Source organism: Xiphias gladius, chromosome 13 (assembly GCF_016859285.1).
Source record: "Xiphias gladius isolate SHS-SW01 ecotype Sanya breed wild chromosome 13, ASM1685928v1, whole genome shotgun sequence".
In the NCBI taxonomy this organism is placed as follows: Eukaryota; Metazoa; Chordata; class Actinopteri; order Istiophoriformes; family Xiphiidae; genus Xiphias; species Xiphias gladius.
The window spans coordinates 7914141-7940817 of record NC_053412.1 but is presented as its reverse complement, the minus strand read 5'-3'; the positions used below and the strand labels follow the sequence as shown (position 1 = coordinate 7940817).

General features: G+C 41.9%; 1 protein-coding gene across 5 annotated transcripts in view; it reads left to right on the top strand.

The window, feature by feature from the left end:
- pard3ba (par-3 family cell polarity regulator beta a) overlaps positions 1-26677 on the top strand; it is a 154107-nt gene that overhangs the window by 47202 nt on the left and 80228 nt on the right. For 4 of the 5 annotated variants that reach the window (XM_040142247.1, XM_040142249.1, XM_040142250.1 and 1 more), the window contains exons 6-14: positions 1112-1198; positions 1422-1547; positions 2981-3462; positions 5474-5613; positions 6345-6473; positions 13668-13853; positions 17376-17546; positions 19000-19086; positions 26330-26414. In XM_040142247.1, coding sequence (XP_039998181.1) covers positions 1112-1198; positions 1422-1547; positions 2981-3462; positions 5474-5613; positions 6345-6473; positions 13668-13853; positions 17376-17546; positions 19000-19086; positions 26330-26414 — 1493 coding nt within the window. The remainder of the gene's footprint in view (positions 1-1111; positions 1199-1421; positions 1548-2980; positions 3463-5473; positions 5614-6344; positions 6474-13667; positions 13854-17375; positions 17547-18999; positions 19087-26329; positions 26415-26677) is intronic. The other variant, XM_040142248.1, reaches the window with a different exon arrangement.

Below are 26677 nucleotides of genomic sequence, written 5' to 3'. Positions count from 1 at the left end.
CCTACAATTAATCTTCCTTTCAAAAATACATACATTGATATTTAGCTAAATAGCTGTGTGCATAAAACCTTTCCATTAAAAACTTCCATGTTATTAGCTATGCTGTTATAATTGTTAAAAACAAAATGTTGCAGCTTTATCAGACAACACTGCATAGCTGTACACAGATGACAAAAAATTATGATGACTTGGTTGCATTTGTGTGACAAAATTTGTGACAAAAATTATGCTACATTTGAGATGAAGGTTTTTAGGTCGCAAAAAGTGTAAAACACATGACTTGAGACTCAAAGCATGGTTTTTGCCCTCACTTCTCAATCTGCACTGAACTTACACACACTGATGATAGGAATGTACGTAGGAATGTCCGTACGTGTATAAGTACTGCTAAACATGAGGTCAGGGATTGTCATCCCCTGGGATCTTCTTCTACTATACCCCCATCATACAGGTCCCCTCTCTTAGCCATCCAATATCAAAAGCAGCCCTCTTCCTGTTTATCTTTAGTAGTATTGTCCGTGTTTATCTGCTTTTAAAAGCCACAGTTCAAGCCTCTGCAGAGATTATTAGAGAAGCTCATTCTGTTTCATCTCTATCTGCCCCTCTATCTGTCCCTCTCTTTTATCTCCGGTTCTCTTCTTTTGTCCACCAGCTAGATTGGGTGGTTGAGAAGCAGGTAGATGAAGGGTGAAGTAGCGACCTGCATCCCAGTCACACACACACACACACACACACACACACACACACACACACACACACACACACACACACACACACACACATAGTTCTGATGTTTAGCAGGACTACCTGTAAGCTAATTTGTATCCTTATCTATGTAGCCCGGAGGAAAATGCAAATGGTTTTTGAAGAGTTTGCACATAAAAAGGTTGGAAGTGTAAGTGTGTGTGTGCGTGCGTGAGTGCGTGAGTGCGTGCGTGCGTGAGTGCGTGCGTGTGTGTGTGCGTGTGTGTGTGCAGCTTTGTATAACTGTATTACTCAGTGATTTTATGATTGTCTGCAACACTTTATGTACATCTTCATTTCAGTATCTTTTAAAGATAGCTTTGTATGTTTATTTGACAGTATGTTTTTTTTTGTTTTTTTTTGACAGCACCCTTACGAAGACAGTGGAGTTTCAAAGTGACCGGGGGCCCCTGGGTATCCATGTGATCCCCTACTGCTCCTCTCTCAGTGGACGGTAACCACACATACACACACACGGATGTACACATGTTTTGCAAATACAGCTACACGCTCACCTCCCACCACATCCACTTGTAATCAATATGATATTCATTAGGAAAGGCAGATGGCAATGTTGACTCCTAGAAAAGCATAAAAAAATTCAAGTGTTGGCATGTAATAGTATATGTGTTTACCTCCATGATTTCATATTCACTCTACACTGTGTGTGTTGCAAGGACCCTGGGCCTTCATATTAAAGGCATCGAGGAAAACAGTCGCTCCAAAAGAGAGAACATCTTCCAAGAAGATGAGTGTATCGTCCAAATCAACGACACACCACTCCAGGACAAGACATTCGTGCAGTAAGTATGCTGAGCGTGGATGAGCTGGAGGGTGTATGTTTATATCTGTGCCTGTGTCAAAGCAAGGAAATGCTAATATTTGATGAGAAACAAATCGGACTAGACTTATATCTCATTTTATCAAATTTGAATCCAATATTGAATCTTCTGATTAAATCTGAATCCTTTCAAATCCCTAATTGAATCTACAGTATTTAGCTTTCAACAAATGCTAAAGTAATAATAACTAAAACACAAAGCTTCGAGTCAGATCTTTAATAGGATGGTTTTAGGTATTGAATTGGAATATCCTCCTTTGTGAATGTCCTCAATCTTTCTCCAGTCACCCACTAACACCTGCTCGAGGACTCTGTCTCCTTCCAAGTCGCTGCTGTCTCAGATATTAGTCTGGTGTTCACAAACACCTGACATTGTCTTTTTCTGGTGTTCATTCATTCTGTTGACTGAATTGATTTAGCATCCATCTGTCTGCTGTGTGGTTGGAAAGCTCTGGAAAAAGGTAGTCAGCCGAAATGGTATAAGGTGAATAATGAGTTGAAATAACAAGTGGAAATGGAACCAGCTATCGGCACACAAGCCTACAAATTAGTTTCTGAATTTCTTTACGTGTCAGTAATGTAATTAGGGACTGAAACAAAAGCCCCAAAAGCAAATAACATCTTGGCTCTTTGTGTGTGTGTGTGTGTGTGTGTGTGTGTGTGTGTGTGTGTGTGTCTGTGTCTGCTCCCAGTCACCCACCACCACTTTAGCAAGATACTTCACCTGTCACTCAGCTTGTCTCCTCTATCAGGCAAAGAAAAATCCTCCTCATTCTGTGCCTGTCCTATCTCTCCAACACATCTACTTTCACAACAGAGTGTATGTGTATAACCCTCTCTCTGAGCCTAATTTTTCCTTCTCTCCAGCACACACACCTACAACCTCCCCTCCCTGTTCTCTTTCTTTATTTTCTCTGTCCTCACTGAATAAGTCCATTTATCTGCATCCCGCTGTGTTGACAGTGTTGTGTGAATGTTGTGCTGATAGTAGTCTATTAAAGCTGCAATAGGGTTTTGCTGTAAGGTCTCCCCCATCTGATAGGGACCACAGTGTCCCAAACCAGCTGGAAGACTCACTCCGTGGTTGATCCAAATTGAAATACAGCTCCATTAACGATGCACAAGCCTCATTCACCCTCACTCCTGCTTTCCAATCATCTGTGTACTCCTTCTGTGTTCTGCTTGACTTTCTTTGGCTCTTTTTACTGTTTTACAGTTTCATAATGTTCCACAAGTCCGATTGGCTCTGAGGTCAGCTTGACTATCTTATAATTTGAGTGGTCACTGCTTCAGTCAGATGTCCTCTTCTGAGTGCTCCAGTTACTTTAAATCACATATCCAATGCTAAATATGTAAATATTGCTAATTTCCTCACCCTTTCTTTTCTTCTTCTAGGTCACAGGAAGTGTTCCGGCAGGCCATGACCAATTCCAACTCCTCAGTATGTCTTGAGGTCCTCCCTGTAGCCAACAAGCTGCACTACGAGAAGAGCCTGATAGGTCATCTTTTCACCGGCGACGCCAAAGACTCCTCTACAAAAGCAAAGAGTCCGATGGTTGTGCGTGCCAAAACCAACTCCCAACCAGAACTCAAACCAGATTCCAAACTGAAAACCAAAGTAGAGGTTAGGCGACCAGACACGCGTGCCAAGACCCCAGAGCCTGCTGCAGTAAACATACCACCAGTGGAGCTCCAGTCTGGGCAAGGCTCCTTGGAAAGAGTCTCTCCCACACGTCCAACCAGAGCAGCAAGCTCTTCCCCGACACCCAGGGCCCGCAGTCAGAGCCCCCTGGCCAGTAAGAGCCCTGGTCTTCCCGGCCTGGCTAACCTTAGCAGCAAGAAGGGCGGAAAGCGGATAAAGATTGAGCTGAAGAAAGGTAAATATGCAGCTGAATAGTCATTTAATTTGCCATTAAATCAGTGACTCCTGACATTATATATATATGTGTGTGTGTGTGTGTGTGTGTGTGTGTGTGTGTGTGTGTGTGTGTGTGTGTGTGTGTGTGTGTGTGTGTGTGTGTGTGTGTGTGTGTGTGTATACGTTCTTTTATTCCTTTCTGGTCCTCCTCCTCATTGCAAAGGAACTGTTGTCAAGAAGCAAGATAATCCACACAGTCTTGAGCACATCCATGCTATTTATAGTTTTTATCTTCCAGGTTTGTTTTTCTGATGTAATAGCAGAGCTCAAAGCTATCGAGCGTCTGATTTGGACGTCTTGGGTGTTATATTCCCCACTACCACAAATGATTGATTTATCGAATTCAGACTTTTCATTCAGACTCCCATAAAAAGCTTTGGACCACTGAAAGCAATTGTAGCCCATTCTGAAAGTAACTTTCCATTGTGAAGATATCTTTCATTTTTGATCTTGCGGGATAACTGTACATACCGTCTGGTTGTTTTGCTTTTAGATTTTAACCCAGACTGAATTGGTCCAATTTCACCGCTGCCCTATCTTTTATATCTCTAAAACACATTGGCGCTGGAGTGCTGATGTGTTGATAGCGCGGGAATAGGTTCTTAGGACTGTGAATTTGCTCTGTTCTAGAAACCTGTAGTATTACAGGGCATTGAAAGGATAGCTTTAATTGGGAAACATGCACACACTTACAAATGCATGTTACAGGTACTCAGACAAATGCAAGAAGATACCCAGATGAAAGGATAGAAGAAATTGGGCTCCACACTCCCCAGGTCCAGCTCAATGCCCTATTCACACCTGTTTTATTCTTAGTTTCTTTCTATTCCCAGCACCTTTTCATCCCTCCTGTTTTCTTCTCCTTTTCCCTTCATCCTTCTTTTGTTTGATTTATTTCCCCCCCGTTTCCCTCTATCCGTTTCACCTGATGCAAGATCAGAGCAGAGGATATTATGAGGTTTCTAACACCTTCTCCCTTGGCAACAGGCTCTTTCTCTCCATGACTGACAGGCGGCGAGGTTTAGGTGCGCTAATGTAGGGCAGGCAGAGGCTTAGCTTGGGGACCAGATAGCATCACTCAGCGCCTTTAGTATGCCACGCTGGCTTTAAACTCCCTGCACACACACACACACACACACACACACACACACACACACACACACACACACACACATACACACACACACACACAGAGCGTGGCACATTTCACTCATGGCTTGGGGCTTGTGAGTCCGTGAAAAAGGGAGAGGGTGGAGGATCTGGGGGTTGATGGTTCGTGTGTGTGTGTGTGTGTGTGTGTGTGTGTGTGTGTGTGTGTGTGTGTGTGTGTGGCCTCAGAAACACACACAGACACTAGCTTGTAAATGTATACACACACAGATAAACGTAGGATCACACGCACAAGGAAAATCTTTGTGGAAATCACGTTGCCTCTCCAGGGAGGGAAGCTAGAGAAGGGAATAATATTTCTCAGGTTCTTCTCTCTCTCTCTTTCTCTCTCTTTCTCTCTCTTTTTCCTCTCTCTGTCTTTCTCTTTCTTCCCACCGCCCCCACTTTCCTTCCATCTTCTCCCTCTACCTCCCTTCATCAGCCCCTGTTCAGCCTGCTCACACGTGAAATTAAAGGCAGAGTCTGTCTAATCCGGCTAGGAGAGATCCTTCTCCTGGCAGCTCAGAGGCTGAGCCAGGCAACTAACCCCCAGAGGAAAACAGGCACTTAAACAGTAGTTAATGTGGAGGACAATGCTAAAACTGAGACTGGGTTCAGTAGGACAGGAGAGGAGGAGAGAGGGAAAACTGTGGCGAGTGGAGAGGGAAAAAGAAAGGAGAAAAGTGACAGAATAGGGAGACAAGAAGGACAATTAAATTAAAATGAAATTAAAAAGTCATAAAATTCATAATTAAGTCTCGTCTGCAGGGGGATTGATGTCCCTAATGGACACTGTGACGCAGGCTGCTTTGTTCCCGCAGGCACAGAGGGTCTGGGCTTCACCGTGGTAACCAGGGACTCCTCGGTCCACGGGCCAGGGCCAATCCTGGTGAAGAACATCCTCTCACGAGGCGCTGCAATCAAAGATGGCCGCCTGCAGCCTGGAGACCGAATCCTGGAGGTAAGACAGACCTCAGCCTAGTAGAAAACCAGCAGTCACTTTCGCAACAATAACAGGCACTTCATCATCATCATTAGTAGCAGCAAATTGAGTGGCACCCCTGCTGGTTAAACTGAGTAATTGCAATTTCCCAGGAAAATGTCCACATTCAAGTACGTTTAAGGATGACTTTACTTTGAATCCAGCAGCATTATAAATGGAAGTCTCTAGATGTTAAAAACTCAGATAATTTTAAAAAATTTCAGAGATCACTGCCATGAGTGAAACAATCTTCCTTCGCTTATAAAAAAAGTGAGTTAAAAGCAAATATTAAGACGAGACTCACCGTCTTTTTAGATCTGGCTGTGTTTGTACACCTAAATTACAAAAAGATATTTTTTTCTCTTACCTAAAGTAGTGTCTAATGATCTAGACATTTTTGGTTTTACTTGACTAGAACTACTAAAACAGTGGACACTGCAACCACATAGTCGATGTTTAAACCCCTAGGACACCAGGACAACAGCTTTGGGAAAAAAATAAAAATCCAAAACAACTTGTACCACTTAGATAATCAATTTTTTATCATTTTGGGTGAATTGACCCTTAAAACATAGAATTGTCTAAGTCTGATCCTCTACTATTCTTGATACATGTCAGTGAAACACTGCCAGTGGATCATTCACTTTGCTTTACTCTACTCTTGTGTGTATGTGTGCTTTCTTTTTGTGTGTGGGTATGTGTGTGTGTAGGTGAATGGAGTAGACATGACAGGCCGTAGCCAGGAGGAACTCGTGGCCATGCTGCGCAGCACCAAGCAGGGAGAGAGTGTGTGTGTGGTGGTGGCACGGCAGGAGGACATCTTCCTGCCTCGGGAACTGGTAGGAGAGTGCGAACAAACAAAAACACAACAGAGTCCTTACTCAGCCTGCTCTCCCTTCACACAGTGCCCCTTCTCTTTTCTTCTTCTTTTGTTGATCGGTTGTCTTCAGTGGTGGTCTTCGCTTTAACTTTTTTCTTTTTACTCCGTTTGCACTTTTTTTTTTTTTTTTTTTAACATTTCCTGCACATTGTGTCACTTTGTCTTTTTTCTCTCTCGAAGGAGCAGGCCTCTTTATGTTGATGCCCTTTTGCCAATAAACACCAGACATGGACCAACACCCAAAACACAACCTGAGCACGCTCCGGCTTTCCTGTCCCACTCTGGTTTGTTGACACAGTGATGCCAGAGGAAGTCACACACACAAGCCACACTAGCTCCGCAGGAAGCGCGTGAGCATGTCCATGCATGTCAGCATGCCGCGGGTGTTAAGTGACCGTTTACCTGTAGCGACTGATGGGGTCATGGGTCTCTGTCAGGGCTGGGAAACTGAGACAGTTTGAATGCGCCTCACAGGGGACATTTTATCAATAAACACACACTTTTAAACATACACACACACAGCCAGGTGGCCCCTTGTAAGTCTCCTGCTCTCTGTAAATGATGTTTTTGGCCATGCGCTTCTATTCTCTCTCCTCTGTCCTCTGTGGTTATTCTAATGATTCCCTTTCCTTTACTTCAAAGAGCTGTGAGAAAGGCTCACAGGGCTTTGTAGTGAATGATGCATATTCACACCTAGAGTTCAGACACACGCACACCAACTCCTAAACACTTAGTGTTCTGTATTAAAAAACTTAGACACAAGTGCTCTCACACACACAGGCGTGTGCACAGGCGAACGCATCACGGTCTTTAAACAGCCGAGTTACTGCTTCCGAAAATAGTTTGCCCTCATTAATGGCCCAGCAGTCTTGGCATAACAAGTGCACTTTGAAGAACCTCAGCAGTCTTCATCTAACACTTGCTTGTATTTGTGCATCAGAGAGAAACGTAAAGAGGGAGAAGGGGGTAGTGGAAAAGGAGAATGAGAGAGCGCTTTCACTCCTGTTGAAGTTAGTGGTGACCCCGTGAGATCTGGCCCTTATCCCCGGCACAGTCCTCCACCTCAAAGACAGTTTGATGTCCCCTAAGCGCACAAACATACACACACATTCACACACACACATGTTGAATAAAACCACCACAGAGAAAAAGTTCATCATTAAAAGCAGCCAAATGAGCAATGCAAACACACACACACAAACACATAGAAAGATGCGCCTAGATGACTGCTTCCAGCCTACGGTAAACACCATCCCTACCTTTCCAAAATCTACACTCTCTTCCAAAATACAAACCAAGAAAGAGCATCTCTCTCTTTGTCCGCCCTATCTTCGCTTGCTTGTTTTAATCGCTTGACAGTCTCTCCAGCTGCTCTAAAGTAGTAAATTGTTGTGGAAATTTATGTTGAGAACATAGGAAGGAGCAGCTCACGATGATTTGGTTGCACAAAAGATGTAATGATGATGGAGACGCATTAAGTCAACGCGGCCATCTGCCTCATCTGTCCTAGGAAAATTTGTTTGTCTGCATGGCTGCATGCCGGTCTGACTTAGTGTGGGTGCTCATGAATATTTATTAATCTTTTAGAGGCTGTAATATCTTGTAAAAACTGCTTTTATGTATCCACAGATTTACAGTCATATTTGTTAAAATAGCAATCAGATGCAAATCAGTAGTTCATTATTGCAGTTTTACATCCAGTAGCTGCTGAGATTAAGTAGCTGAACTACAATTCAAGTTTTCCTTGACTAACCTCACTGTTACTGCTACAGATAATGAATCTACATTATCATCTTATTGCATATATAAAGGTTTAATTTCATTTCCTGTGGGAACATTTTGTCCAGCTTTATTTTAATATTAAATCAATATCAGATGAATTATTTGGGACCATTTATGACTCATTTTGATGATATAATCGGGTTATGTACCTGTTGAAATTCACTTTATCCCTGACTGTGCCTATATGCAGTAGTATAGAACAGTGCATCTACTCTCAGATTTAATCCTGAAAAAGCCTATTTTTGTCCAGGTTTCTTGTGAACGCTCTTTAGTGTTTTGGCCTGTGGACGCCCTACAAAAAGGCTGTTTACAAGTACTTAATTAACCCCATTATTTTTCTGGAACCCAAGCACTCATTAACAAGTTAAAGGATTACCAGAACCCTGGTCAAAACATCTCAATTTTGGCTAGATAAACCTGATTTGTTGGCTGTGATTTTTTTTTTTTTTTTTTTTTTTGTGGCTGTGGGCATGAAAAGACTTCAGAAAGTTAAAGTATTACTATCACAGCATTACAAAATGAAGGGAAAGATGATTACTCACAAAAGTGTTTGTATCCAAAATAATTAAATCCAAAGTCCAACAAAGACCGAAACTGACACTAAATAAATTTCCTGAGGATTTCTGCCCCTAACCTGTTTTCTTATGTGCATGTTAAGCGTTCAACAGGTTTGAGCACTCCTGTCTCTAAACTCCGGACTCCAGACTCTAAACTGATTAAACTGATATTAAAATAATGAAGCAATTTAAAGAACGAATTGAAATTTTGACTTGATTGTGACCAAAGTTATTACAGTTCATTTTGTGGATAACTTGAATGTCTTTACCAAATTTCATAGCAGTTAATCTAAATAAACCTCAACCTCATAGTTTTGTTAAATGAAAAGTCAGAGGACCACCAAAGTCATTAACATACATCCTCTCAGGAATGTGAATTGTTGTACAAACTGTCGTGGCAGTCCATTCCATATTTTCAGAATATGTCATTCTGACTTTACCATCCCTAGAGCTCTGCAGCTGCTGTGGCTAACAAGTGTTGATGGAGTGAGTGAATCGAAAGCGTGAGGACATGTCCGGCACTTGTATCAGTAGGAATAAACTGGATATTGTACAGTGCTGCCTTGACTGCGGGACATCGGTAGGTCAGCTGAGCTACAGAGCAGTCGGCCCTTGAGCTGGTCAGGGTTAAATGTTTCGCCAAAGACAAACTCAGCAGAGCCAACACTTGCTGACACGGCAGTTTAAACCCAGGTCATGTGGCTAAAAGGCTAGCCACTGTAGTTACTTCATCACCCTGCTTCCAAACTCCAGCTCTCGTATAGTCTTTTTTTTTATCTGCTTTGTATAAGTAGAATAGACTTTTAGAAAAACTAGCAGAACTACCGATTGATTAGTTTCAATAGAGAGGGTATTGGTTTTTCATGAGCAGCGTGTGGTTGTGTGAAAGCACTTAGCAGTACTGGGAGGCATACTCGTCTCTTTCAGTCAAAAGCATAACAATAAAGCGTTCGTATTAGCCTCTCTATAAGGATGCAAAAGGACGCAGAATCTCTACCCCATCTACCCATGTACTCTCACATACTGCCTAAGTAATTAAAAAGTGATAACTTTTTAATCACAGTTTCATTCCTGTCAGCATTTCTGCGTCTCCATTGCTCAGTGCTCTCATTATTTCACGGGGCCTCGTTTTGTTTCAGGGCGGAGATTAGAGAGATGCTTTGAGATGTGGAGAGTTCTTTTGTGGGCTTCAGCGGGAGCCTGATACGTGTGTGTTTGTGTGAGTGAAAGTGTGTGTCTGTCGCAGAATTATGAGTTTGCCAAGGACAGGATGGAGGGGTCACTTTGCACATGGTCGACCCTCAGTTGCCGGCGAGCCTAGGCCAGTTCACAGGAAAAGGGGTCGTCAGGCAGAACGTGATTTTGCTGTGTTGCTGCTGCCTTCTCAGTCGGCTTGTCCTCTCTGTCTGACATTCTTTTTATTTATCTACCGATACTGTTTGTCCATCCCTCTCTGTTTTTTCCTCTTTCTGTCAGTCTGTCTTCAAGATGGAGCTTTTCTTTCACTTTTTCCTTTTCATTATCCTCCCTCCCCCTACAGCACGCACCGGAATTATCCCTCAATCAGTCATTTTACTTTCCTTTCTCTTCATTGTGAGGTAAAGGTGTAAAGTGGCGAAGAGGCAGACATTAAGGCGATTAATTGGCAGCTCCAGCGTTGCCGTTGAGCGAGCCGAGATCTCATCTTAATTGAATGTCGCTCTCACCGCTAATCCTGCCGCTTTGAAACCCCCATTTAGAAATCCTCAGCGACAAAAGGCTCTGTGTGTAATCGTTGTGTATCACCCCCTCCCCACCACCCACCCTTGGGTAAGAAAAAGCTCCTTTTTGTCTCCTCATTTGGGTGTTGAAGAGGGTGGTCTCTCTGCTGGCTAAAAGCTTGTTAAAGAGCCATTGCTGAGGGCTAACAGTGGAGGGAGGAGGGGTCACATAGTGGAGCCAAGGGGTCTCTGCCACCCCTTGGGACACAATCTGCCCCTAGGGAAAGGGCATTAGAGGGGATCTTGGAGGGTGTGAGAGTGTGTCCCTGCTTTTGGACCACCACTGAGATTCAGTTGGTTGTGTAAATAGATTTAAATTAGCAGTGAGATACATAAATAAATACGTTCAGTTTGTGTGGCTTCCTATTTTAATAACTTTCCAATATCTTGGTTTGTTTCCAGAGCCTTTGGAGCCTGCTGTGCTCTGATCTGGCCACCTTCACCTTGTGTGTTGTTGCAGCTAGATCACAGAGGTATTTAAAACCTCCCAGGTTGCCATCTGAGTCTTCTCAAGTGTCTCTCAAGCAGGAAGTCGCTGATTGTCTTTGTAATTCCTCTGGTTTTGAGTAACAGCACTCTGAATTGCCTTGTTGATAAAAATAAGCCGTGACTAAAAGTCTTGTGTTATACTGAAGAAGAAAATAGATTCAATGAATTTTGAAGGACACATTTTGCTTGATTTATCTTGTTATCATATGGAATTGAATATGATCACCGCCTGAGAGGTGATTCAGTTATTGTTCTGGAGGGCATGTTTCAATTTTTCTGATACCAAGTTTAAAATTGGTATTCGTATTAATATTTTAAGTACTCTTGGACGGTACTTTATTTTGAGTTTGACAGCAGAGAGATGACAGGAAATGAGGGGAGGGAGAAATACAGCAGGGAATGATGTGCAACAAAGGTCCTTGGCCAGACCTGAACCAGGAAGATCGCAGTTCACCCATGGGTGTTTTATATATTCCTTCATTTATATACAGTTTATATACAGAATAGTTTAGATTTCAGTGAAGTGTGCTGTTCGAAATGTAATGTTTTTTCATTTTTACTGTTACTCTCACAGGAAAAATGACAGCTTTTGCTGTTTTCCCAAATGCCTTTGACATGACACTGTAATTGTGCCACAGTATCACTTAGGGAGGGGCTTGGGGTGGAAGAATGGGTTTATAAAGTGCATGACTTTGAAACCAGAGATCACTGTTTGCTTCCTGTTCCCTACCAACGGGTATCTTTAGTTCCTTTTGATATTGGTATTTCCAAGTAGTTCTTTTAAGCATGACTACATATGTTCACGTTGTTTTTGTCTATAAACCCGAGTGCTTCAAGTCACCCTGTGTCCTGATTTGAAATCTAAACTGAAAGCAGGGACTAAATACAGGGTATTGGATCAGTGCAGATGACCTTCCAGGTTTAGCTGCTTTTTCCTTTTACTGGATTGAGAGCTCTGACTCACACTTTGGAACTGTGTGTCTTTCCTGGCCTTAAGGCTTTAGCAGGCTGTTGTTTTAATTCAGCACCTAGACGAAGCAGAACACAATAGTGCTGACAGAGGGGGACAGACTCTGGTGGCCGCAGGATCATAGTGAGGTTGAGAGTGAGCTCTTACGGTTGTGAAATTTTCAAAATTATACTGGAGGGACATATTTGCCTCCCACATCCTTCCTCCTCGTGCCACAATGAGAGAGGAAATGTGAACATGGATTTCTGGTTCAGTAGTGGGCAAGATTCCTGATGTAAGGCTCCTGCAATACTGGTATGGGTACACAGGTCTTTAAAGCTGTGACAACTGATATGAATGGTATAATGTATGTACATGCATATTCCTAAAAAAATTCTCTTTGACATGTTACTTACTTTATGAGTCAGAGTGGAGTTTGAGTGGCTGTTGTCTGTCTTTGTCTTATTTCCTGAAGTGAATGAACCCCCAAGCTACTTTCAGTCTCAACTAGAACAATAAGAGTGGAACAAAAACATGTGAAGACGTGTGAACACATGCATACACACACACCCTCTTAACCATCCTTCCCTCGTCTGCAAAGAGAAGTGGTTTTGAGGTGCCTCCCTTCCGCAGGCCGTCTTTTCCCTGGGTGACTGAACCTGGCACTTTTCCCCCTGCTCTCCATTTTGCCATCCTCTAATGACAGACATTTTCCTTCTCTCTTTTGTTACCTTTTTTTTTTCTCCCTCCTCCATCTCATTTTCGGAGCAATGCCGCTCTTGCTGCCACCTAGGTCATTTTCTTCAGATTAAATAGCAGTGGGTGAGTGGGGTGAGGTCTGGGGTGTGGGGTGTGGGGGGGGTTGGTGAGATGTAAAGAGAGAGACCTGTAGAGATGGAACGGGAGTCTGGGGAGGGACGAGAAGGACGAGAAATTGAGAAAGGGAGAGGAGAAGCAGAGACGGCAGAGATGTACAGTAGGATTGAGAGATAAGGTTGAAATGTAAAGAGTGGGGGGGGGGGGGCTGTGAACAAGAGGAGCGGGTATACCTCAGGGATGCGTTATTACTTTTAAATGCTCCTCTGTTTCTCCATCTTCTCTCCTCCTCGTCTTCTTTCCTCCCCCATGCTCCCCCACTGTGCTCCAGGAGGAGGTATGAAAAGGTTATTATGTTTCCTTTAGAAATGGCCTGCTCTCCGTCTGTGGCTTTCATCTCCAAATGGAATAACCTCTCTACAGTAGCTTTCTTCTTTTTCTCACTACACCTTCATCTCTCTTTCCCTTACAGAACACCTGCTCCTCTCTCCTTTTTTCCTTTCTCTTACCGCCTTGCTTTTCCGCAGCCGTCTTCCATCTGACTCTTTAATCCATTTCTCTTCTCTTTCCTTCTTGCTCCCTTGTTTTCCCTGGTTTTTGGTGTTGACTTGTGTGATGTAGGAGCATGCAGTATCAGTCCGTGCATTAGATATGGTGCTTCTACCGTCAGTCGTAAACAGTCGTATACAGCAGTTATTATGTAGAGCAGGTATTAGCTTTGTGCGCATGAACAGGCTTTCCTGTCTAGAATAGTAGATTTTTACATAACATTTCAAGAGTTCCTTCATTCTCTCTTTCAGAAAGGTGAGGAAGCTAGCAGTCTGATGTTGGAGGACGGCAGGGAGCAGCTGATGTACGAGATCCCCCTCAATGAAACAGGTTCGGCCGGCCTGGGGGTCAGCCTGAAGGGCAACAAGTCCAGAGAGACAGGCGAAGACCTGGGTATCTTCATCAAGTCCATCATCCACGGAGGGGCCGCTTACAAGGTAGAGGATCCACATATGTTGTTTGTACTGGGTGTCATAGGGGCTCTTCTAGGCCTTTTGCACCCTTCTTGAGTTAAAAAAAACAAAACAAACAAAAAAATATAATAACCTGGGTCTCATTTTTATAGTTTTAGCGGTCCTTCCTATCAGTAATAATAATAACATTGCACTCACCACGTTGTTTACAAAGATCTGACTCAGACGACCAAATAGGTTGTAAAAAAACTCCCAGGTTAGCCAAACTTCTTTGGGAGAAAAATGAGAGCAAACAGTAAAATTATGACCCAAAGCTTCAGTGGTGAACGTACACCAGTTTACAGACTTCAACGTCCTTGCTCAGTTTAGACATGCTGTACTAAACGTGGTTGTGTGCACACAGTTTTCCTGTGCAGCGTGGAATTTTTTCAGGTGCACTCACTTTTAGTATTACCTTCAAATGAAGTGGTTTGGATAAACCTGAAAACTGTTGGCTTAATTACAGCTTTTCGAGTCGTCTGACTGCCGGTGTCTTGCCCTGCTAGACTTCTTTTTAGAGATTTCGCTGTGTTCTCAGATTTTACCAATTACCTCAGGGAGTACAGCTTAAAAAAAAAAAAAAAAAAAGGCTGAAGTTGTAATAAACTGTAATTTTCATTATTTTTAAGTTATAGTTGAGAGGTAACAGAGTGTAAAGTTTTTAAATCAGTGATGGATTTTGTAACTCAAGCAACTTTCAACGGTCTGCTAACTGGTTTCCATATTGTACAAAATGAGTGAAAACTAGTGGCTGCCTGTAATGGAAAGAAAAATACATCTAAAAATTTAAAACTGCATAGTGGATAGCAAAAGAAAAAGTTTACAATGTGGTCCTTTTAAGGCGAAAAAACCACAGCAGTGACTGCTTATAACCAAAGATGGAGACAAAAGCAAAAATATAAATGGAATCTTTCAGATCGATGTTTTGAAAATGTGTAAATGTGGTTTGTCTGTCTTTTTTTCCTGTATTTTAATATAAAGGTTTCTGTATAGTCCCACAATGTCTAATTAGGATTTTACCGTTACATAACCAGTTTAGTGCTATAAAGATCCCCTTAAAAATACATGAGAGAGCCATGTTACTTTCTTTGTTCAGATGTGTGTATTTCCCTTGACTTTATCTAACCAGCATTTCTTTGAATTATCATTTTATCCAGAACCACAACTTGAGCCGAGAACCGTTTTTTTTTTCTTTCTTTTTTTTTTTTCTGTGAGTGGCTTAGCACGAGTGTTGTCAAGATTTTTTCTTAAATTTAATTTTTTTGTTTTAGTTCTATTTTTTCACCTTGTTTTATTTGTCCACACTCTTTCCCCTTCTTTCTGATGTCGTTTCCTCTTGTCTCCTCTTCCTTTGCGCTCTCTGTCTCATTTCCTCTCTTTCTTTGAGGCCACAACCCCTCCCTCTGCTCGGGTTCCCTCGACCTCTGACTCCCATCGACCCCAAATGGCCTCTTCACATCAGCACAGCAGCCGTCTTATCTATATCACTCAGTACTCACTTCAAGTTGTAAGTGCATCAGGAAAAAAAACATCCAGTTTCAGCACTTTGGAGATTCCTCCGCTTGGCCTCAATATCTGGCCCCCCTCAGATGGTACCGCTCCTCCTGCCCCTCGTCACTGCTCCCAGATCTGCATGGCATAACGAGGAGGCACAGAGATGAGTGTGGCGTTGTAGATAAACGGCTGGTCTGGGATCAGGGTGACCAGACAGCAGCTCCCCGAAGTGCCTTCAGAAGTAGTTTTCAGACAGCTGCCGATGCGGATAGCGCTCCGACAGAATGGCCCAGTAAGATCTCCAGCTGGCTGCGAAACAGGTTTCTGGGACAAGATACCACATAAGAGGAAGAAAGACATGAAGGACGAGAGACAGACAGTAGCAAGGGAGGGGGGAAGCCCATGAAAAGAAGACAGTGGATGAACAAGTGCGAGAAGGGAGAGAACCTAGGAGGGAAGAAATGAGCGGTATTGAACAATAGTGAGATGGAAAGAGGCGGAATAAGAGGAGAAAGAGAAAATTGAAAAGTGGAGACACTCAGCAGGAACACAATACATGAGGGTATGCGTGCGTGTGCGTGCGTGCGTGCGTGTGTGCGTGCGTGTGTGCGTGCGCGTGCGTGTGCGTGTGTGTGCGTGTGTGTGTGTGTTTCTCTCTCCGTCTCCTCCTCAATGTTGATGCATGCTAATGAAAAGCAGCTAAGGGGCCTGATGAGACTTTGCAGCACCAGGCCGGTACAGAGGAGGGAACCTGGGCGTCCCCTGAGTCTGACTGACACACAAACACACACAGGCACATCACACACACAGTCACACAGCAGGCAATAAAGGGTGGAGATGAGGAAGAGTCACGGAGAGATCTAACCTATTTCCTTTAAAGAGTTTTGGCTGCTGTCAGGGCCTGGGGCCTCAATTATATAAAAAAAAATGTTCTTTGACTTTATTCTTGATCCTGTCATATGATCATTTCAAAGAGTCTGCTAAAGAAAACAAATTAAAATTACATGTAGTGTGCTACTGCTGCTTACATGGAGAAAGAAGAAATTAATAGGGAATATCACAGACACTTACTGATTTTGGCATAAGCATCAATTTTTGATGACATCCTTGGATTTGATGGAGGCACAGGAATCCTGTGTGTGTGTGTGTGTGTGCGTGCGTGTGTGTGTGTGTGTGTGTGTGTGTGTGTGTTTTGCCATCCCAGTCTTCATTTGAGGTCAGGCCAGACGGTGCCTTGTTAATGAGATGGGGTCAAAGGGCAGCGCTGACCATAATGGGCCGACCATCCACACACACACCAAGAGTCTTTTGTGTGTGCGTCACAAAGTGACTTCTTCTTTATCTTCCTTTTTTTCCCATTTTGCCCTTTGCATTGCTTTCCTCATTTGACCCCCCCCTCCACCTTTTTTGCTCGCACGTCCACTCCCTCTCCCTCTCTCTCTCTCTCTCCCTCCAGGGCACTATTCTGTGTTGCCTCTCAACAAGAGGCTGCTATTTAAAACACTTAGAAGTGATTTAGTGCCCATAGAGGCTATTCCATTAGCTGCTCTATGTATTTATCATGGCTCTCCCTCTCTCAGTAGATTGCTAACGCTACAATTTTCTTGCCTTCCCTCCTCTTCCACTTTCCCCCTCTCTCTTTTTCATACTCTCTCTCTCACATTTCACACCTCTCCCGATTTCTCTTTCCTATTCTCTTCTCCTAAAACTCTATTGGTGACCAGTCTTGTGTGTCTTACTTAATGTAAGATTTGCACTCTACTCCTCTTTTTTCCACTCTAGTATTTTAATATAAGTTATTACTTTTAGACTCAAACAGTTGTTATTCCTACATTTTTCTATGATACTAGTTTAGATAAAATGAAAATAAAATATGATCTTTATTTTGAAAATCTCTACCAGTTTGATACTTCTCCTAATTGCATAAACACCATGTCAGATAAGCTGACTTTAGGTGGTTTGTTCCTTTATTCAATTGGTAATTACAGCCTCATGCCCACCTTTTGCCAACAGGATGGTCGGTTGAGCGTAAACGACCAGCTGATAGCAGTAAACGGCGAGTCGCTGCTTGGACGCTCCAACCACGCGGCCATGGAGACACTGAGACGCTCCATGTCGTCAGAGGGAAATGCCAGGGGCACCATCCAGCTTGTAGTGCTCCGAGCACCCCGACAGGTACAGCAGGTACCACTTTTTATGCCACTGTAAACATTTTAGACTATAATGGAATATTGAGAACTGTATTCCAGTCAGGGAAAGCTTTATGGGTGAAATAGTGCACATGTTTCACATTTCGTTAGATGATTTCAACTCATTTGAACTGGAAATCAAACTCTTAACTATTTGGAAAAACAACATTAACAGAAGGGAGTGACATTTTTAGGTCAAGGAAGTGCTTAATTCTGGAAAGTCTTGGAAAAGATGGGGCAGATGATGATGGCAGGGACCCTGCCTGTATCTTCTTACAGTTCTGCAGAAATGAATTGGCAGAATGATCTTGTTAATATTATCAAAACATGCTATTTTATTTTAAAAGTGCCGCACATGTAAATCGTAACTGCAGTTTAGTATTAAAATCTTGTCCAATACCCATCTTATACTCATGTAGAAATCAAGAAACTTACTCCACTAGTATTAAAAAAGTTACACTTGATTTGAGAAATTGTATCCGTTGCACTTGAATCAGGTGAAATTATTATTTATTTTACTTTTTATACAAAAAAAATTTAAATCTCAAGTTGATAGATTCAAAAACCTAAAAATGTTGTTACACTTCCTTTTGTCGACCGGCTGTATCCCAGTTATTAACTGCATTTCTTAGCTTTTGAAGCTTTAGATTTGGGGCAATATGTTAAAACTTTTAGATTCCCAGAGTTTGGTTAGATGAATTTGGTTACATGAAACATTTAGGAATGCTTATGCATTATGAAATCCTATGCGCAGCCTGATATGTTCAAAGATTATTTATAAGTAGCTTCCACAGTTTTGACAGTCAAATCAATGACATGTATCATTCGCATTGGGATCATTTCTCTCCTCTGTGTAGATCATTTTAGGCTTACAGAAAAAAAACAGTCTACTGCACAGTATATACTGTAAGCAGCTGAACAAAATGTGGATTGGCAATATGAAATCAGGTTGAAGCCCTTCATAATTTCTTTACAAACCCAGTCAAACTGGTTTAAGAATGATACGGTTGGTGCTCTTTTTTCCCTTCCCAGTATTCAAAGGGCCTTCAGTCGAGTTACTGAAGTGAAGATTGGTAATGCATCTCCTGCTTCTAACAATATAAACACAGTTGGATAAAAATGCTGCAAACATCAGAATAAAGGCTGCCTTTGTGACAGCGACTGTCATGCTGTATGATTTATTTGGGTGTTAAGTTGGTGATTTAACAGTTTTTAAGATTAAGATGACACTCTATCAAGAAGAAGCAGGTGGCAGCTCAGTTTCTTATTCAGGAGCTCTATGATAAGGCAAGTGGCTGTTAATTGACACAACAATGACTGTTGCAAAAGATGAAAACAGTTGCATGACTCTGAAAAAGCTTCAGCCACTCTGTATACTAGTTAATATCCAAGACAGTTTATTCATGTTTTTTCTCCAGACTATACTTCTATTCTACTTTTTTCTACAGATGGGCAGTGCCAACCCTGCACCAAGCAGAGCTGCAAATGTCTCCAACATCCATCAATCCAACCCACAAACTGGCTCCACCAATCAGGTACGAGTGGGTGAAGCCTGCCACCACCAGCAGCAGCAGCCATCTCTTCCACGCCGCTCCTCCTCCCTCCTCCCCACACTGAGGAGGCGAGCGACCGAGCCGCTGCCTCACAGCCACAGGCAGCATTACACACAGCGGCCAGGGGAAACGCACACCAGATACACCTATGGGTTTAACCAAAGGGAGACGCGTAGTGGTTACACATTTGGCTTCACACAAAGGGATAAAGAGTACAGTGATGCTTCAGGGGGGTGTGCACAAAATGATGTGTACAGACCAAGTACGAGGTGTGAGTTTGGGTTTGTCTCTCACAGCCAGACACTGAGCAGCATAAACAGACCCACAGAGGGAAACTTAAACAGGGAAAGGTATGAATGTGAATACACACAGGGACACACACGAAGCCGAATGCTTGCGGACGTGCAGGGCCACACCGCTCTCAATAACACACACAGTCACAGGTCCGTTGACGCTCAGGCCAATACACATGGCTGCAAGTCCAGGCACGCACGCAGCCGCACGCTGGACGCCATCCACATCCAAGACAGCGCCCAGAGTAACAGTTACACTGACAACATTAGGGCCATGGCAGGGCAGATGTACGGAGACCCGTTCATACACAGCAGGATACCCACCCGCAGTCAGACCAACAGAAACGCACGCAGATCTGCAGACAGATATGTAGACGCACACTCGCATAACTTCGCACACAACCGGGCTCTCACCAGACAACACCAACTCCGGCTCACTGGTGGACTCTGACACTGTGTGTGCATGTGTGTGTGTGTGTGTGAGTGTGTGCGTGAATGTGTGCGACTGAGTGTATGTGTTGCAAAATAGGTGCAAATGACATTTTGGCTGCAAATTAAGAATGTTGTTGGGCTCTTGCAGGTGGTTAAAAGAGTACATTTGTAATTATAAAACTAAAAAACTGAGATGCTCCAAGTAGAGTCCTGAATTAAAATCAGGGCAGAAAGATCACTTTTATTATTCTGAAGCTCTAAAACATTAAGAATGGTTGTTATATTTTTAATGAAACTATGAAGAAAATGTCACTTTTTTTCCCATTTGCTTCAAATCTTTCATGTGTAAATACAGTAAGTTTTCTTTAGTGATTGAACGTGTGGAAGCATATTAATCTGGCTGAAAGCTTTCCCTTTGCCAACACCGATAATTGTCACACCATTAACTTTTAGCTCTCTTTTGAAAGTATTACCCATAAACTCAGTGCAATACTAAATTCTTCGCTGTGTACAATCTCCCCTCTGTCAAGTTGGTTTTAACTCACTAAAATGAGCTATAACTCCGACTGTTTTTTTTATAGTTTCTCCTAAAACCACTGGGTTGTCTACAAACTGTAAAGGCTGAATCTGCTCTTTCCTGTTTTTTCTGTTGGTGTAAAGTTTTGTATTAACTTTTCCTTTTTAATTACCATATTTTTAGAGGGAATGTACTTTTGCTTTCCTGTCTCACCTGCCTGTTTCTCCTCTGTTAAATAAAGCTAATCTGAAGTTTCCTGCATGCCTGTCTATGTCTGTTTCTCCGTTGGGTTTTCGGCGTCCGCCTGCTCCTTTGCTTCACTGCCTGTTTATTAAATTACATTTGGTTCTCTCTTCCCTCTGTTTTGGCCTAAACGTCACTTGTCTGTTCTGCTTTTTCTTTATTCCTTCTTACTCACCCCAAACAGAAACCAGGACCTGTTTCATAAAAGTTAGACCACTGAAAATTACCACTAGAATAACATTCAGATCCACCACACCCAGTCATTATTCATTCTCCAAACATAAAGGTAACAAAGTTGCAAATTAGTAGTTATACCAAGAGTCACACATTCACAGCAATATTGGGAATAATGAACATATGTAAAGAATACCTAATGGAAACTGACACAAGAGTAGAATCAGTATTCATGAATGCTCAGTGCAGATGTGAAACACTCCCTTTCAGATGTGATAAATGTGTTAAAAATCAGACTGCATGGGACGTGTTAACCTTTGCTTATTTTTATCTCTTTCTCTTTTGTGTTGAAGTGCTGTTAGAAAAAAAAAACAACTTCCCATGAACATCTTAATACCCCCCCCCACCCCCCCAAAAAAAATCCTTGCTTTGATGTGGCTGTTTCTTTAATCCCTGTCGGTAAATTTGCGAGTAACATTAGAATCAATCAGAAAGTCACACAAGAAATTGTGTTCCTTTTGGCACAAAGCAGCACAAATTCCTGAATGGACAGACTGATGGAGATATCAAAGATGACAGTTGGTGAAAAATAGCTGTTTCTTAGGTAAGTCTGTCTATTCAGCTCCATGTTGAACCATGACTGGTTATTTCAAAAGCTTAAAAAGATGTTTCACGGCAGTTAAAGCTGAGTGATAATTTCTTTGTGCATAAGAGAAAGAGTAAAAATAGAAAGGTTAGAGGGCTGACTGCCATTGACCTACCCAATGTGGCATTTCCATCTCATCTACGCTTTACTCCCATCAGTGTTGTCTGTTCTTTAGTCATCCAAGCCTGCGGATAAATGCTATCAAATCCAGTTCAAAGTTCAGTATATATCTGCATAGTCCTTCTCCCATCACCACACAGCTTGTCTTGTGACACTGTGGGGCAGTGTGATAAAACAAGCGCTCCCTAAAGTAAAAGTCCCTGAGCCCCTGAGGCGTCCCTCCTTTCTCTTGTCTCTGTCTAGAGCTGGCTTTCCATTATGACTAGAAGGTATTACTTTAAATCCTAATCACAATAAAAGTACCTCATTTACCTTGATGAAGGTAATGATTTTTTTTTTTAAAATACATCAAGAAATTACAGTATCTCTTGTGTTGGCCAACTTCTGAGGTTTGCAGTAATTAATTACAGTCTGATCAGTTAAAGGTTCTGGACTTCTGGTTAGATGTCACTGGTTGTTGAAGCAATTCTCGGTTTAACTATATGGGATTCTGACAATTTTATTGGCATTGCTAGTATGAGTAAATTAAGGCTGGTAAGAGATCCATAATGCCAGTAGTAGTAGGAATAGTCATTTTTTGATTTGATTAGAAAAGTTCAATGGAAATTTCTTAATGGTTGCTCCCACGCATGTTACATTGTATGATTACTTTGGCGTATCTTTGTGTTTTGGATGAGAGTTTATAATCTGGCCATCATTTTCTAACACTAAAGGCTATGAACATCTTAACATCTCAACCAGTTCAGAAGTGTTTATTTGCTTCCACACGTGATGGAAAGTCAACTTTTATTTTTGGCAAACGCTTTAACACTTTCATAGATTTTGCTGGAGAATTAGATGATAACAGCTCGTGTCTTTCTCTCTTTATCACCCCTTTTCTTCTCTTTTGACAGAAAGCTTGAATATCAGTTATTACTACTTTATCATTCAGCCAGTCAAACTTTATTTGTACAGGACCTTTCGTTCAGGTTAGTCCCATTTAAAGTACTTAACAGGTAACTGACAATTAATAAGACTAAGTAGTAGGATAAAGAGTAAAACTAAGAGAGACTAATGCACGCCAAAACCTACAAAGACAGAGCTAGAAATAATATTAGATATTAAAATTGGAAACAAACAAACTGTTTGTTTTTAATTGTGTTTTTTCTGTCTTTTCTTTCTTTTGCTCTTTTGCTCTCTATCCCAAGCCGAGTGATATGTGGGTGGGTTGGGTGACACATGCGGGTGAGGCAGGGCTAAGCCTCTCAGAAGCCTATTGTATTCAGCTGTAGGTTGGCGCTGCCTGGATAGATGGATCCCCCCCCCCCTCCCCTGTTTACTTATTGTTGTGGGATTAAGATATCTGACTGCCTGTCTGCCAGGCTGCTTCAAAAGCCTCAGGCGAGCCATCAGTTCGCGGAGAGCGAGGGATATATGGATGGGTGGAAAGATGGACGGAGGGATGGATGGATGGATGGATGGATGGATGGATGGATGGATGGATGGATGGATGGATGGCAGCTATTATGTGATTTATGTGTCACTGGCATATGCAGAGGAGCTGTCAAAATTTTGTGTGCGAATGCATACAACACACACACATGAGCTTAAAGTGATTGACAGCACTGATGTGGTGACATATTAAGATGTATGGTAGGTACTGATGATACCCCAGGGACTCAATGGCATTGTGAATACACCCCAACCACAGCCTTGAAATAAGGAAGCTACGGGTACACCTTTCATTACTGTGCGCTGTGTCTTAGGTTGTTTTTTTTTTTTTTGTCACGCTTAAATTAGTGTGTGGTGTAGGTGTGTGTCTGTTTTTTGCTTGTGTGTGGGACAGCTGTAGCTCCCATCTCTTTGACCAGACAAGGCTTCTTTCATCCTCCACCAGCACCGATTCCCACCAGCACTGCCAGTCTCTATCTCCATCTGTGTGGTGGGGGTTCTTTTGTAGTGCTGGATGGCTGTTCGATAACATTCCTGTCAGTGCTCTCAGGATTATCTTAATTACTGAGTTTTCAATTGTGCATATGAAGAGAATTGCCTTTTTTTTTCCCATTTACACGATGCTGAAACCAGTTTTCAAAAGGGTTGCCAAAGGCAAATCATAAAATATATAGATTTATGCTCTTTTTTTTTACCCCACCAGATCATTCTTGCAATCTATATTCCACAATCTATATTTTTCCTACTTCCTGACTAAAGATTTAGATTTGATCTTAAAAAGTCAGAGCAGGTGACACATTTCTTTCTCAGTTATGATCAACTTGAGTATTTTGTGATATTTTGTTCATCACCCACACTGCGTGTCTACTCAAAATCCTCAGAGGTTTGTTGTAAATCTGCTCATATTTCTTGAAAGCTCTGCTCCCATATCGTTATCTGAGGTGAATCATTCACTGGTTGCAAGATTGGACTGTAATACTATAAAAATGAATGTAAAATTCTCCTTTTTCACACAGTAGACGTATGATGGACAAAACAGCAATTGCTCCATGCAAAAGAAATGATGTTTGACGTTTTTTTGCCTTCATCAGAAGTATATCTACCTGTAATATTAGATGATGAAAATCTCTAGTAGTGTCTAGTAGTGTCTACTGCTGTACTGTAGATTAAACAGTATTTTGTAAGCGTCATTTGATCAGCAGGGTCCCATTCATAAAACTTGCCTCAGAGGCTCCTTTCACACCTAACCTGTTTGGTGCAGTAAAACAGACTCTTGTGCATTTGCCAGTTTGGTTTGGTTCATTTCAAAGCTGCTGAAACTCTGGGCCACTTTGTTGGTGCTGTGAAAGCAGTAGATGGTAGATATGTAAAGAATTCAATAGCTAAGCCACTATTAACTCCATCCTCTGACAGCGAACTATCAAGACATTGATCTTATAAGAGATTGTATAAGTGATGTACAGTATAAACATTATACAACAAAACTGACTACACCCCCGGTCAGTATCACTAAATTGTTATCTAATTATAAATCCTGTCCTTTTAACTTAGTTCTATGTGTTTTTAGCCAAAGCCCAAGCAGAATGAATCCAATTAATTTGGAGAACAGAAATTTTAGACTAATTAAACTAGAATGAATTTTAAACAACCAGCTACAACAAAGCTCAGTAGCCCCTTCATTAGTTAAATTCCATTCTTTCTCTCTGTTTTGTTCCAATATTTTTAATGTACGCTTTTATTCTTGATGAGAGATACCAGTCTTACACAAATCTGTAGAAATGTTCTGCCATTCCTCACAAATTATTCCTTTCAGCTGCTCTTTGCTGGCGGGGTTTTGTTGCTCAACCTTCCACTTTAAACTGTTCCACAGGTTTTCTGTTGGATTCAAGTCAGGGGATAGACTTGGCCAGGTCACAGTTTTCACTTTTTTCTTCTTTAAAAAACTCTTGTGTGATTTTTGCACTGTGTTTGGGGTCATCAGCTGGAAAATTCCTCCCCTGCTAAGCTTCTTGAGATTGGGAGTCATCTTTTCATTCAGTATTTGAGTACACAAACTTGCATTCATAGTGCCATTTATAAATGTCATCTCCACTACACCTTTTGCACTCATGCAGCCCCATATCAGCACGCTCCCACCTTCATGTTTCCTGGACGGCGCTGTGCACTCACTGTGGTAGGCCTGGCTGGGTCCACACAAAACATGCTGGACTGGTTTTGTGAATAATGTTTTTTTTCTTGGACGCAGTCTGTAGAGGTCCACTTCATGCTTTGTCTGATCAGTCACTGAAACACCAATTTCCACAGATAATCCATGTGCCAGGTAGGAAGCATTTATCCATCTGTTTTTCAATGCAAGGTTGCGTAAATAGTGAAATGTGGCATAATTTTAAGAGCGCAGCCACTGCACCTTCTCATTTTGGTAGTATGGCTCTTTCTTTACCTCATAATCACTGCTGCAACTGTATTCTGGGTTATGTTCAGTAGCCTGCTAATGCACTTGTACCTTCTCCCAAGTCTCACAATCTGGCTTCTTATTTGCTCAGGCAGTCCCTCGCCATGTGGAGCCATCTTGCATTAGACACAACCCAGGCCTAAACTGAGAAAGCTGTCTTGTTCACGGGTTATTTTATAACCTTGTTTTTATTCAAGATCATTGGTAACAATGGTAACATATGCGAGCCATTTATTAAAAGAGTAGTGAAATGTACTACTATACAGTAACTATCTCCCCTGTAATATTACGGTAGAAGACATGTATTTTTACACTGTTTCTACCTTTTGGTTATAGTTTATGATATATGAGGTCCAGTTGCAGTTTTGCCCATTAATGCTCCTTATCAGTTATTTCTCTGTGAGCCCTCTGTGACAGTAGGGAAGTTGAGGAAGTCCATAAGGAGCAATAAGAGAGAACTTACTGTGAGTCACATGAATTTGATTTTCCTCTGTGGCCACATGTAGCATTGATGATGCAGGATGACGAAAACTGTCCAATAAATGTGTCATCTCTCAGCCCATGTCTCCATATTTACAGCTCTTCTATTGTATAAAGTCACCGTGATCATGAATCAAACTAAGATTAAACTGCATCAATCAAATCATTTTTGTCTTTGTTCTGGACCAAATTAACCAAACTATTTGGTTTGATTACTTGGATGGTTTGGTGCCAGCATGCTATGTAGTAAACAAATTAAATAAAAAAGACATTAGTCCAATCCTACTGGGTAATAAAAGAAATAACTTTAATCTTTTGATGTATGAGGCAACATCATCAATTTTTCATAAGTCAAAAGTACGACTAGGTTTTGTACATTTTTTTGCTTTTGAATAACCATTTTCATTGCCCCTCTTGATCTCTTTCTCTGTTGACAGGAGCATAGGGGCCATGATGCATACCAGAAACCTTCAGGACATTCTGGACACCCAAACACAGAGCCCACCAGCAACTCTGGAAGCGGTGAGCACGCAACCATACATACTCGACAATGTGCACAATATTTGTCCATTTAAACCGACAGATAGACAGCATTAGGTTTGGAGTGGTTGTGTACCAGTGCTATCTGTGACTGAGTGGGTACACACTATGTTTGTCAGGGTATGTGTATATATACTTGTGTGTGTGTCTGTGTGTCTGTGTGTGCGCGATCCCTGAACAGCATGACACCCAGCCAAGGCCCCCGACATTGTTCCATTTTTTTTCCTTTTTTCTTTTAGGTCAAT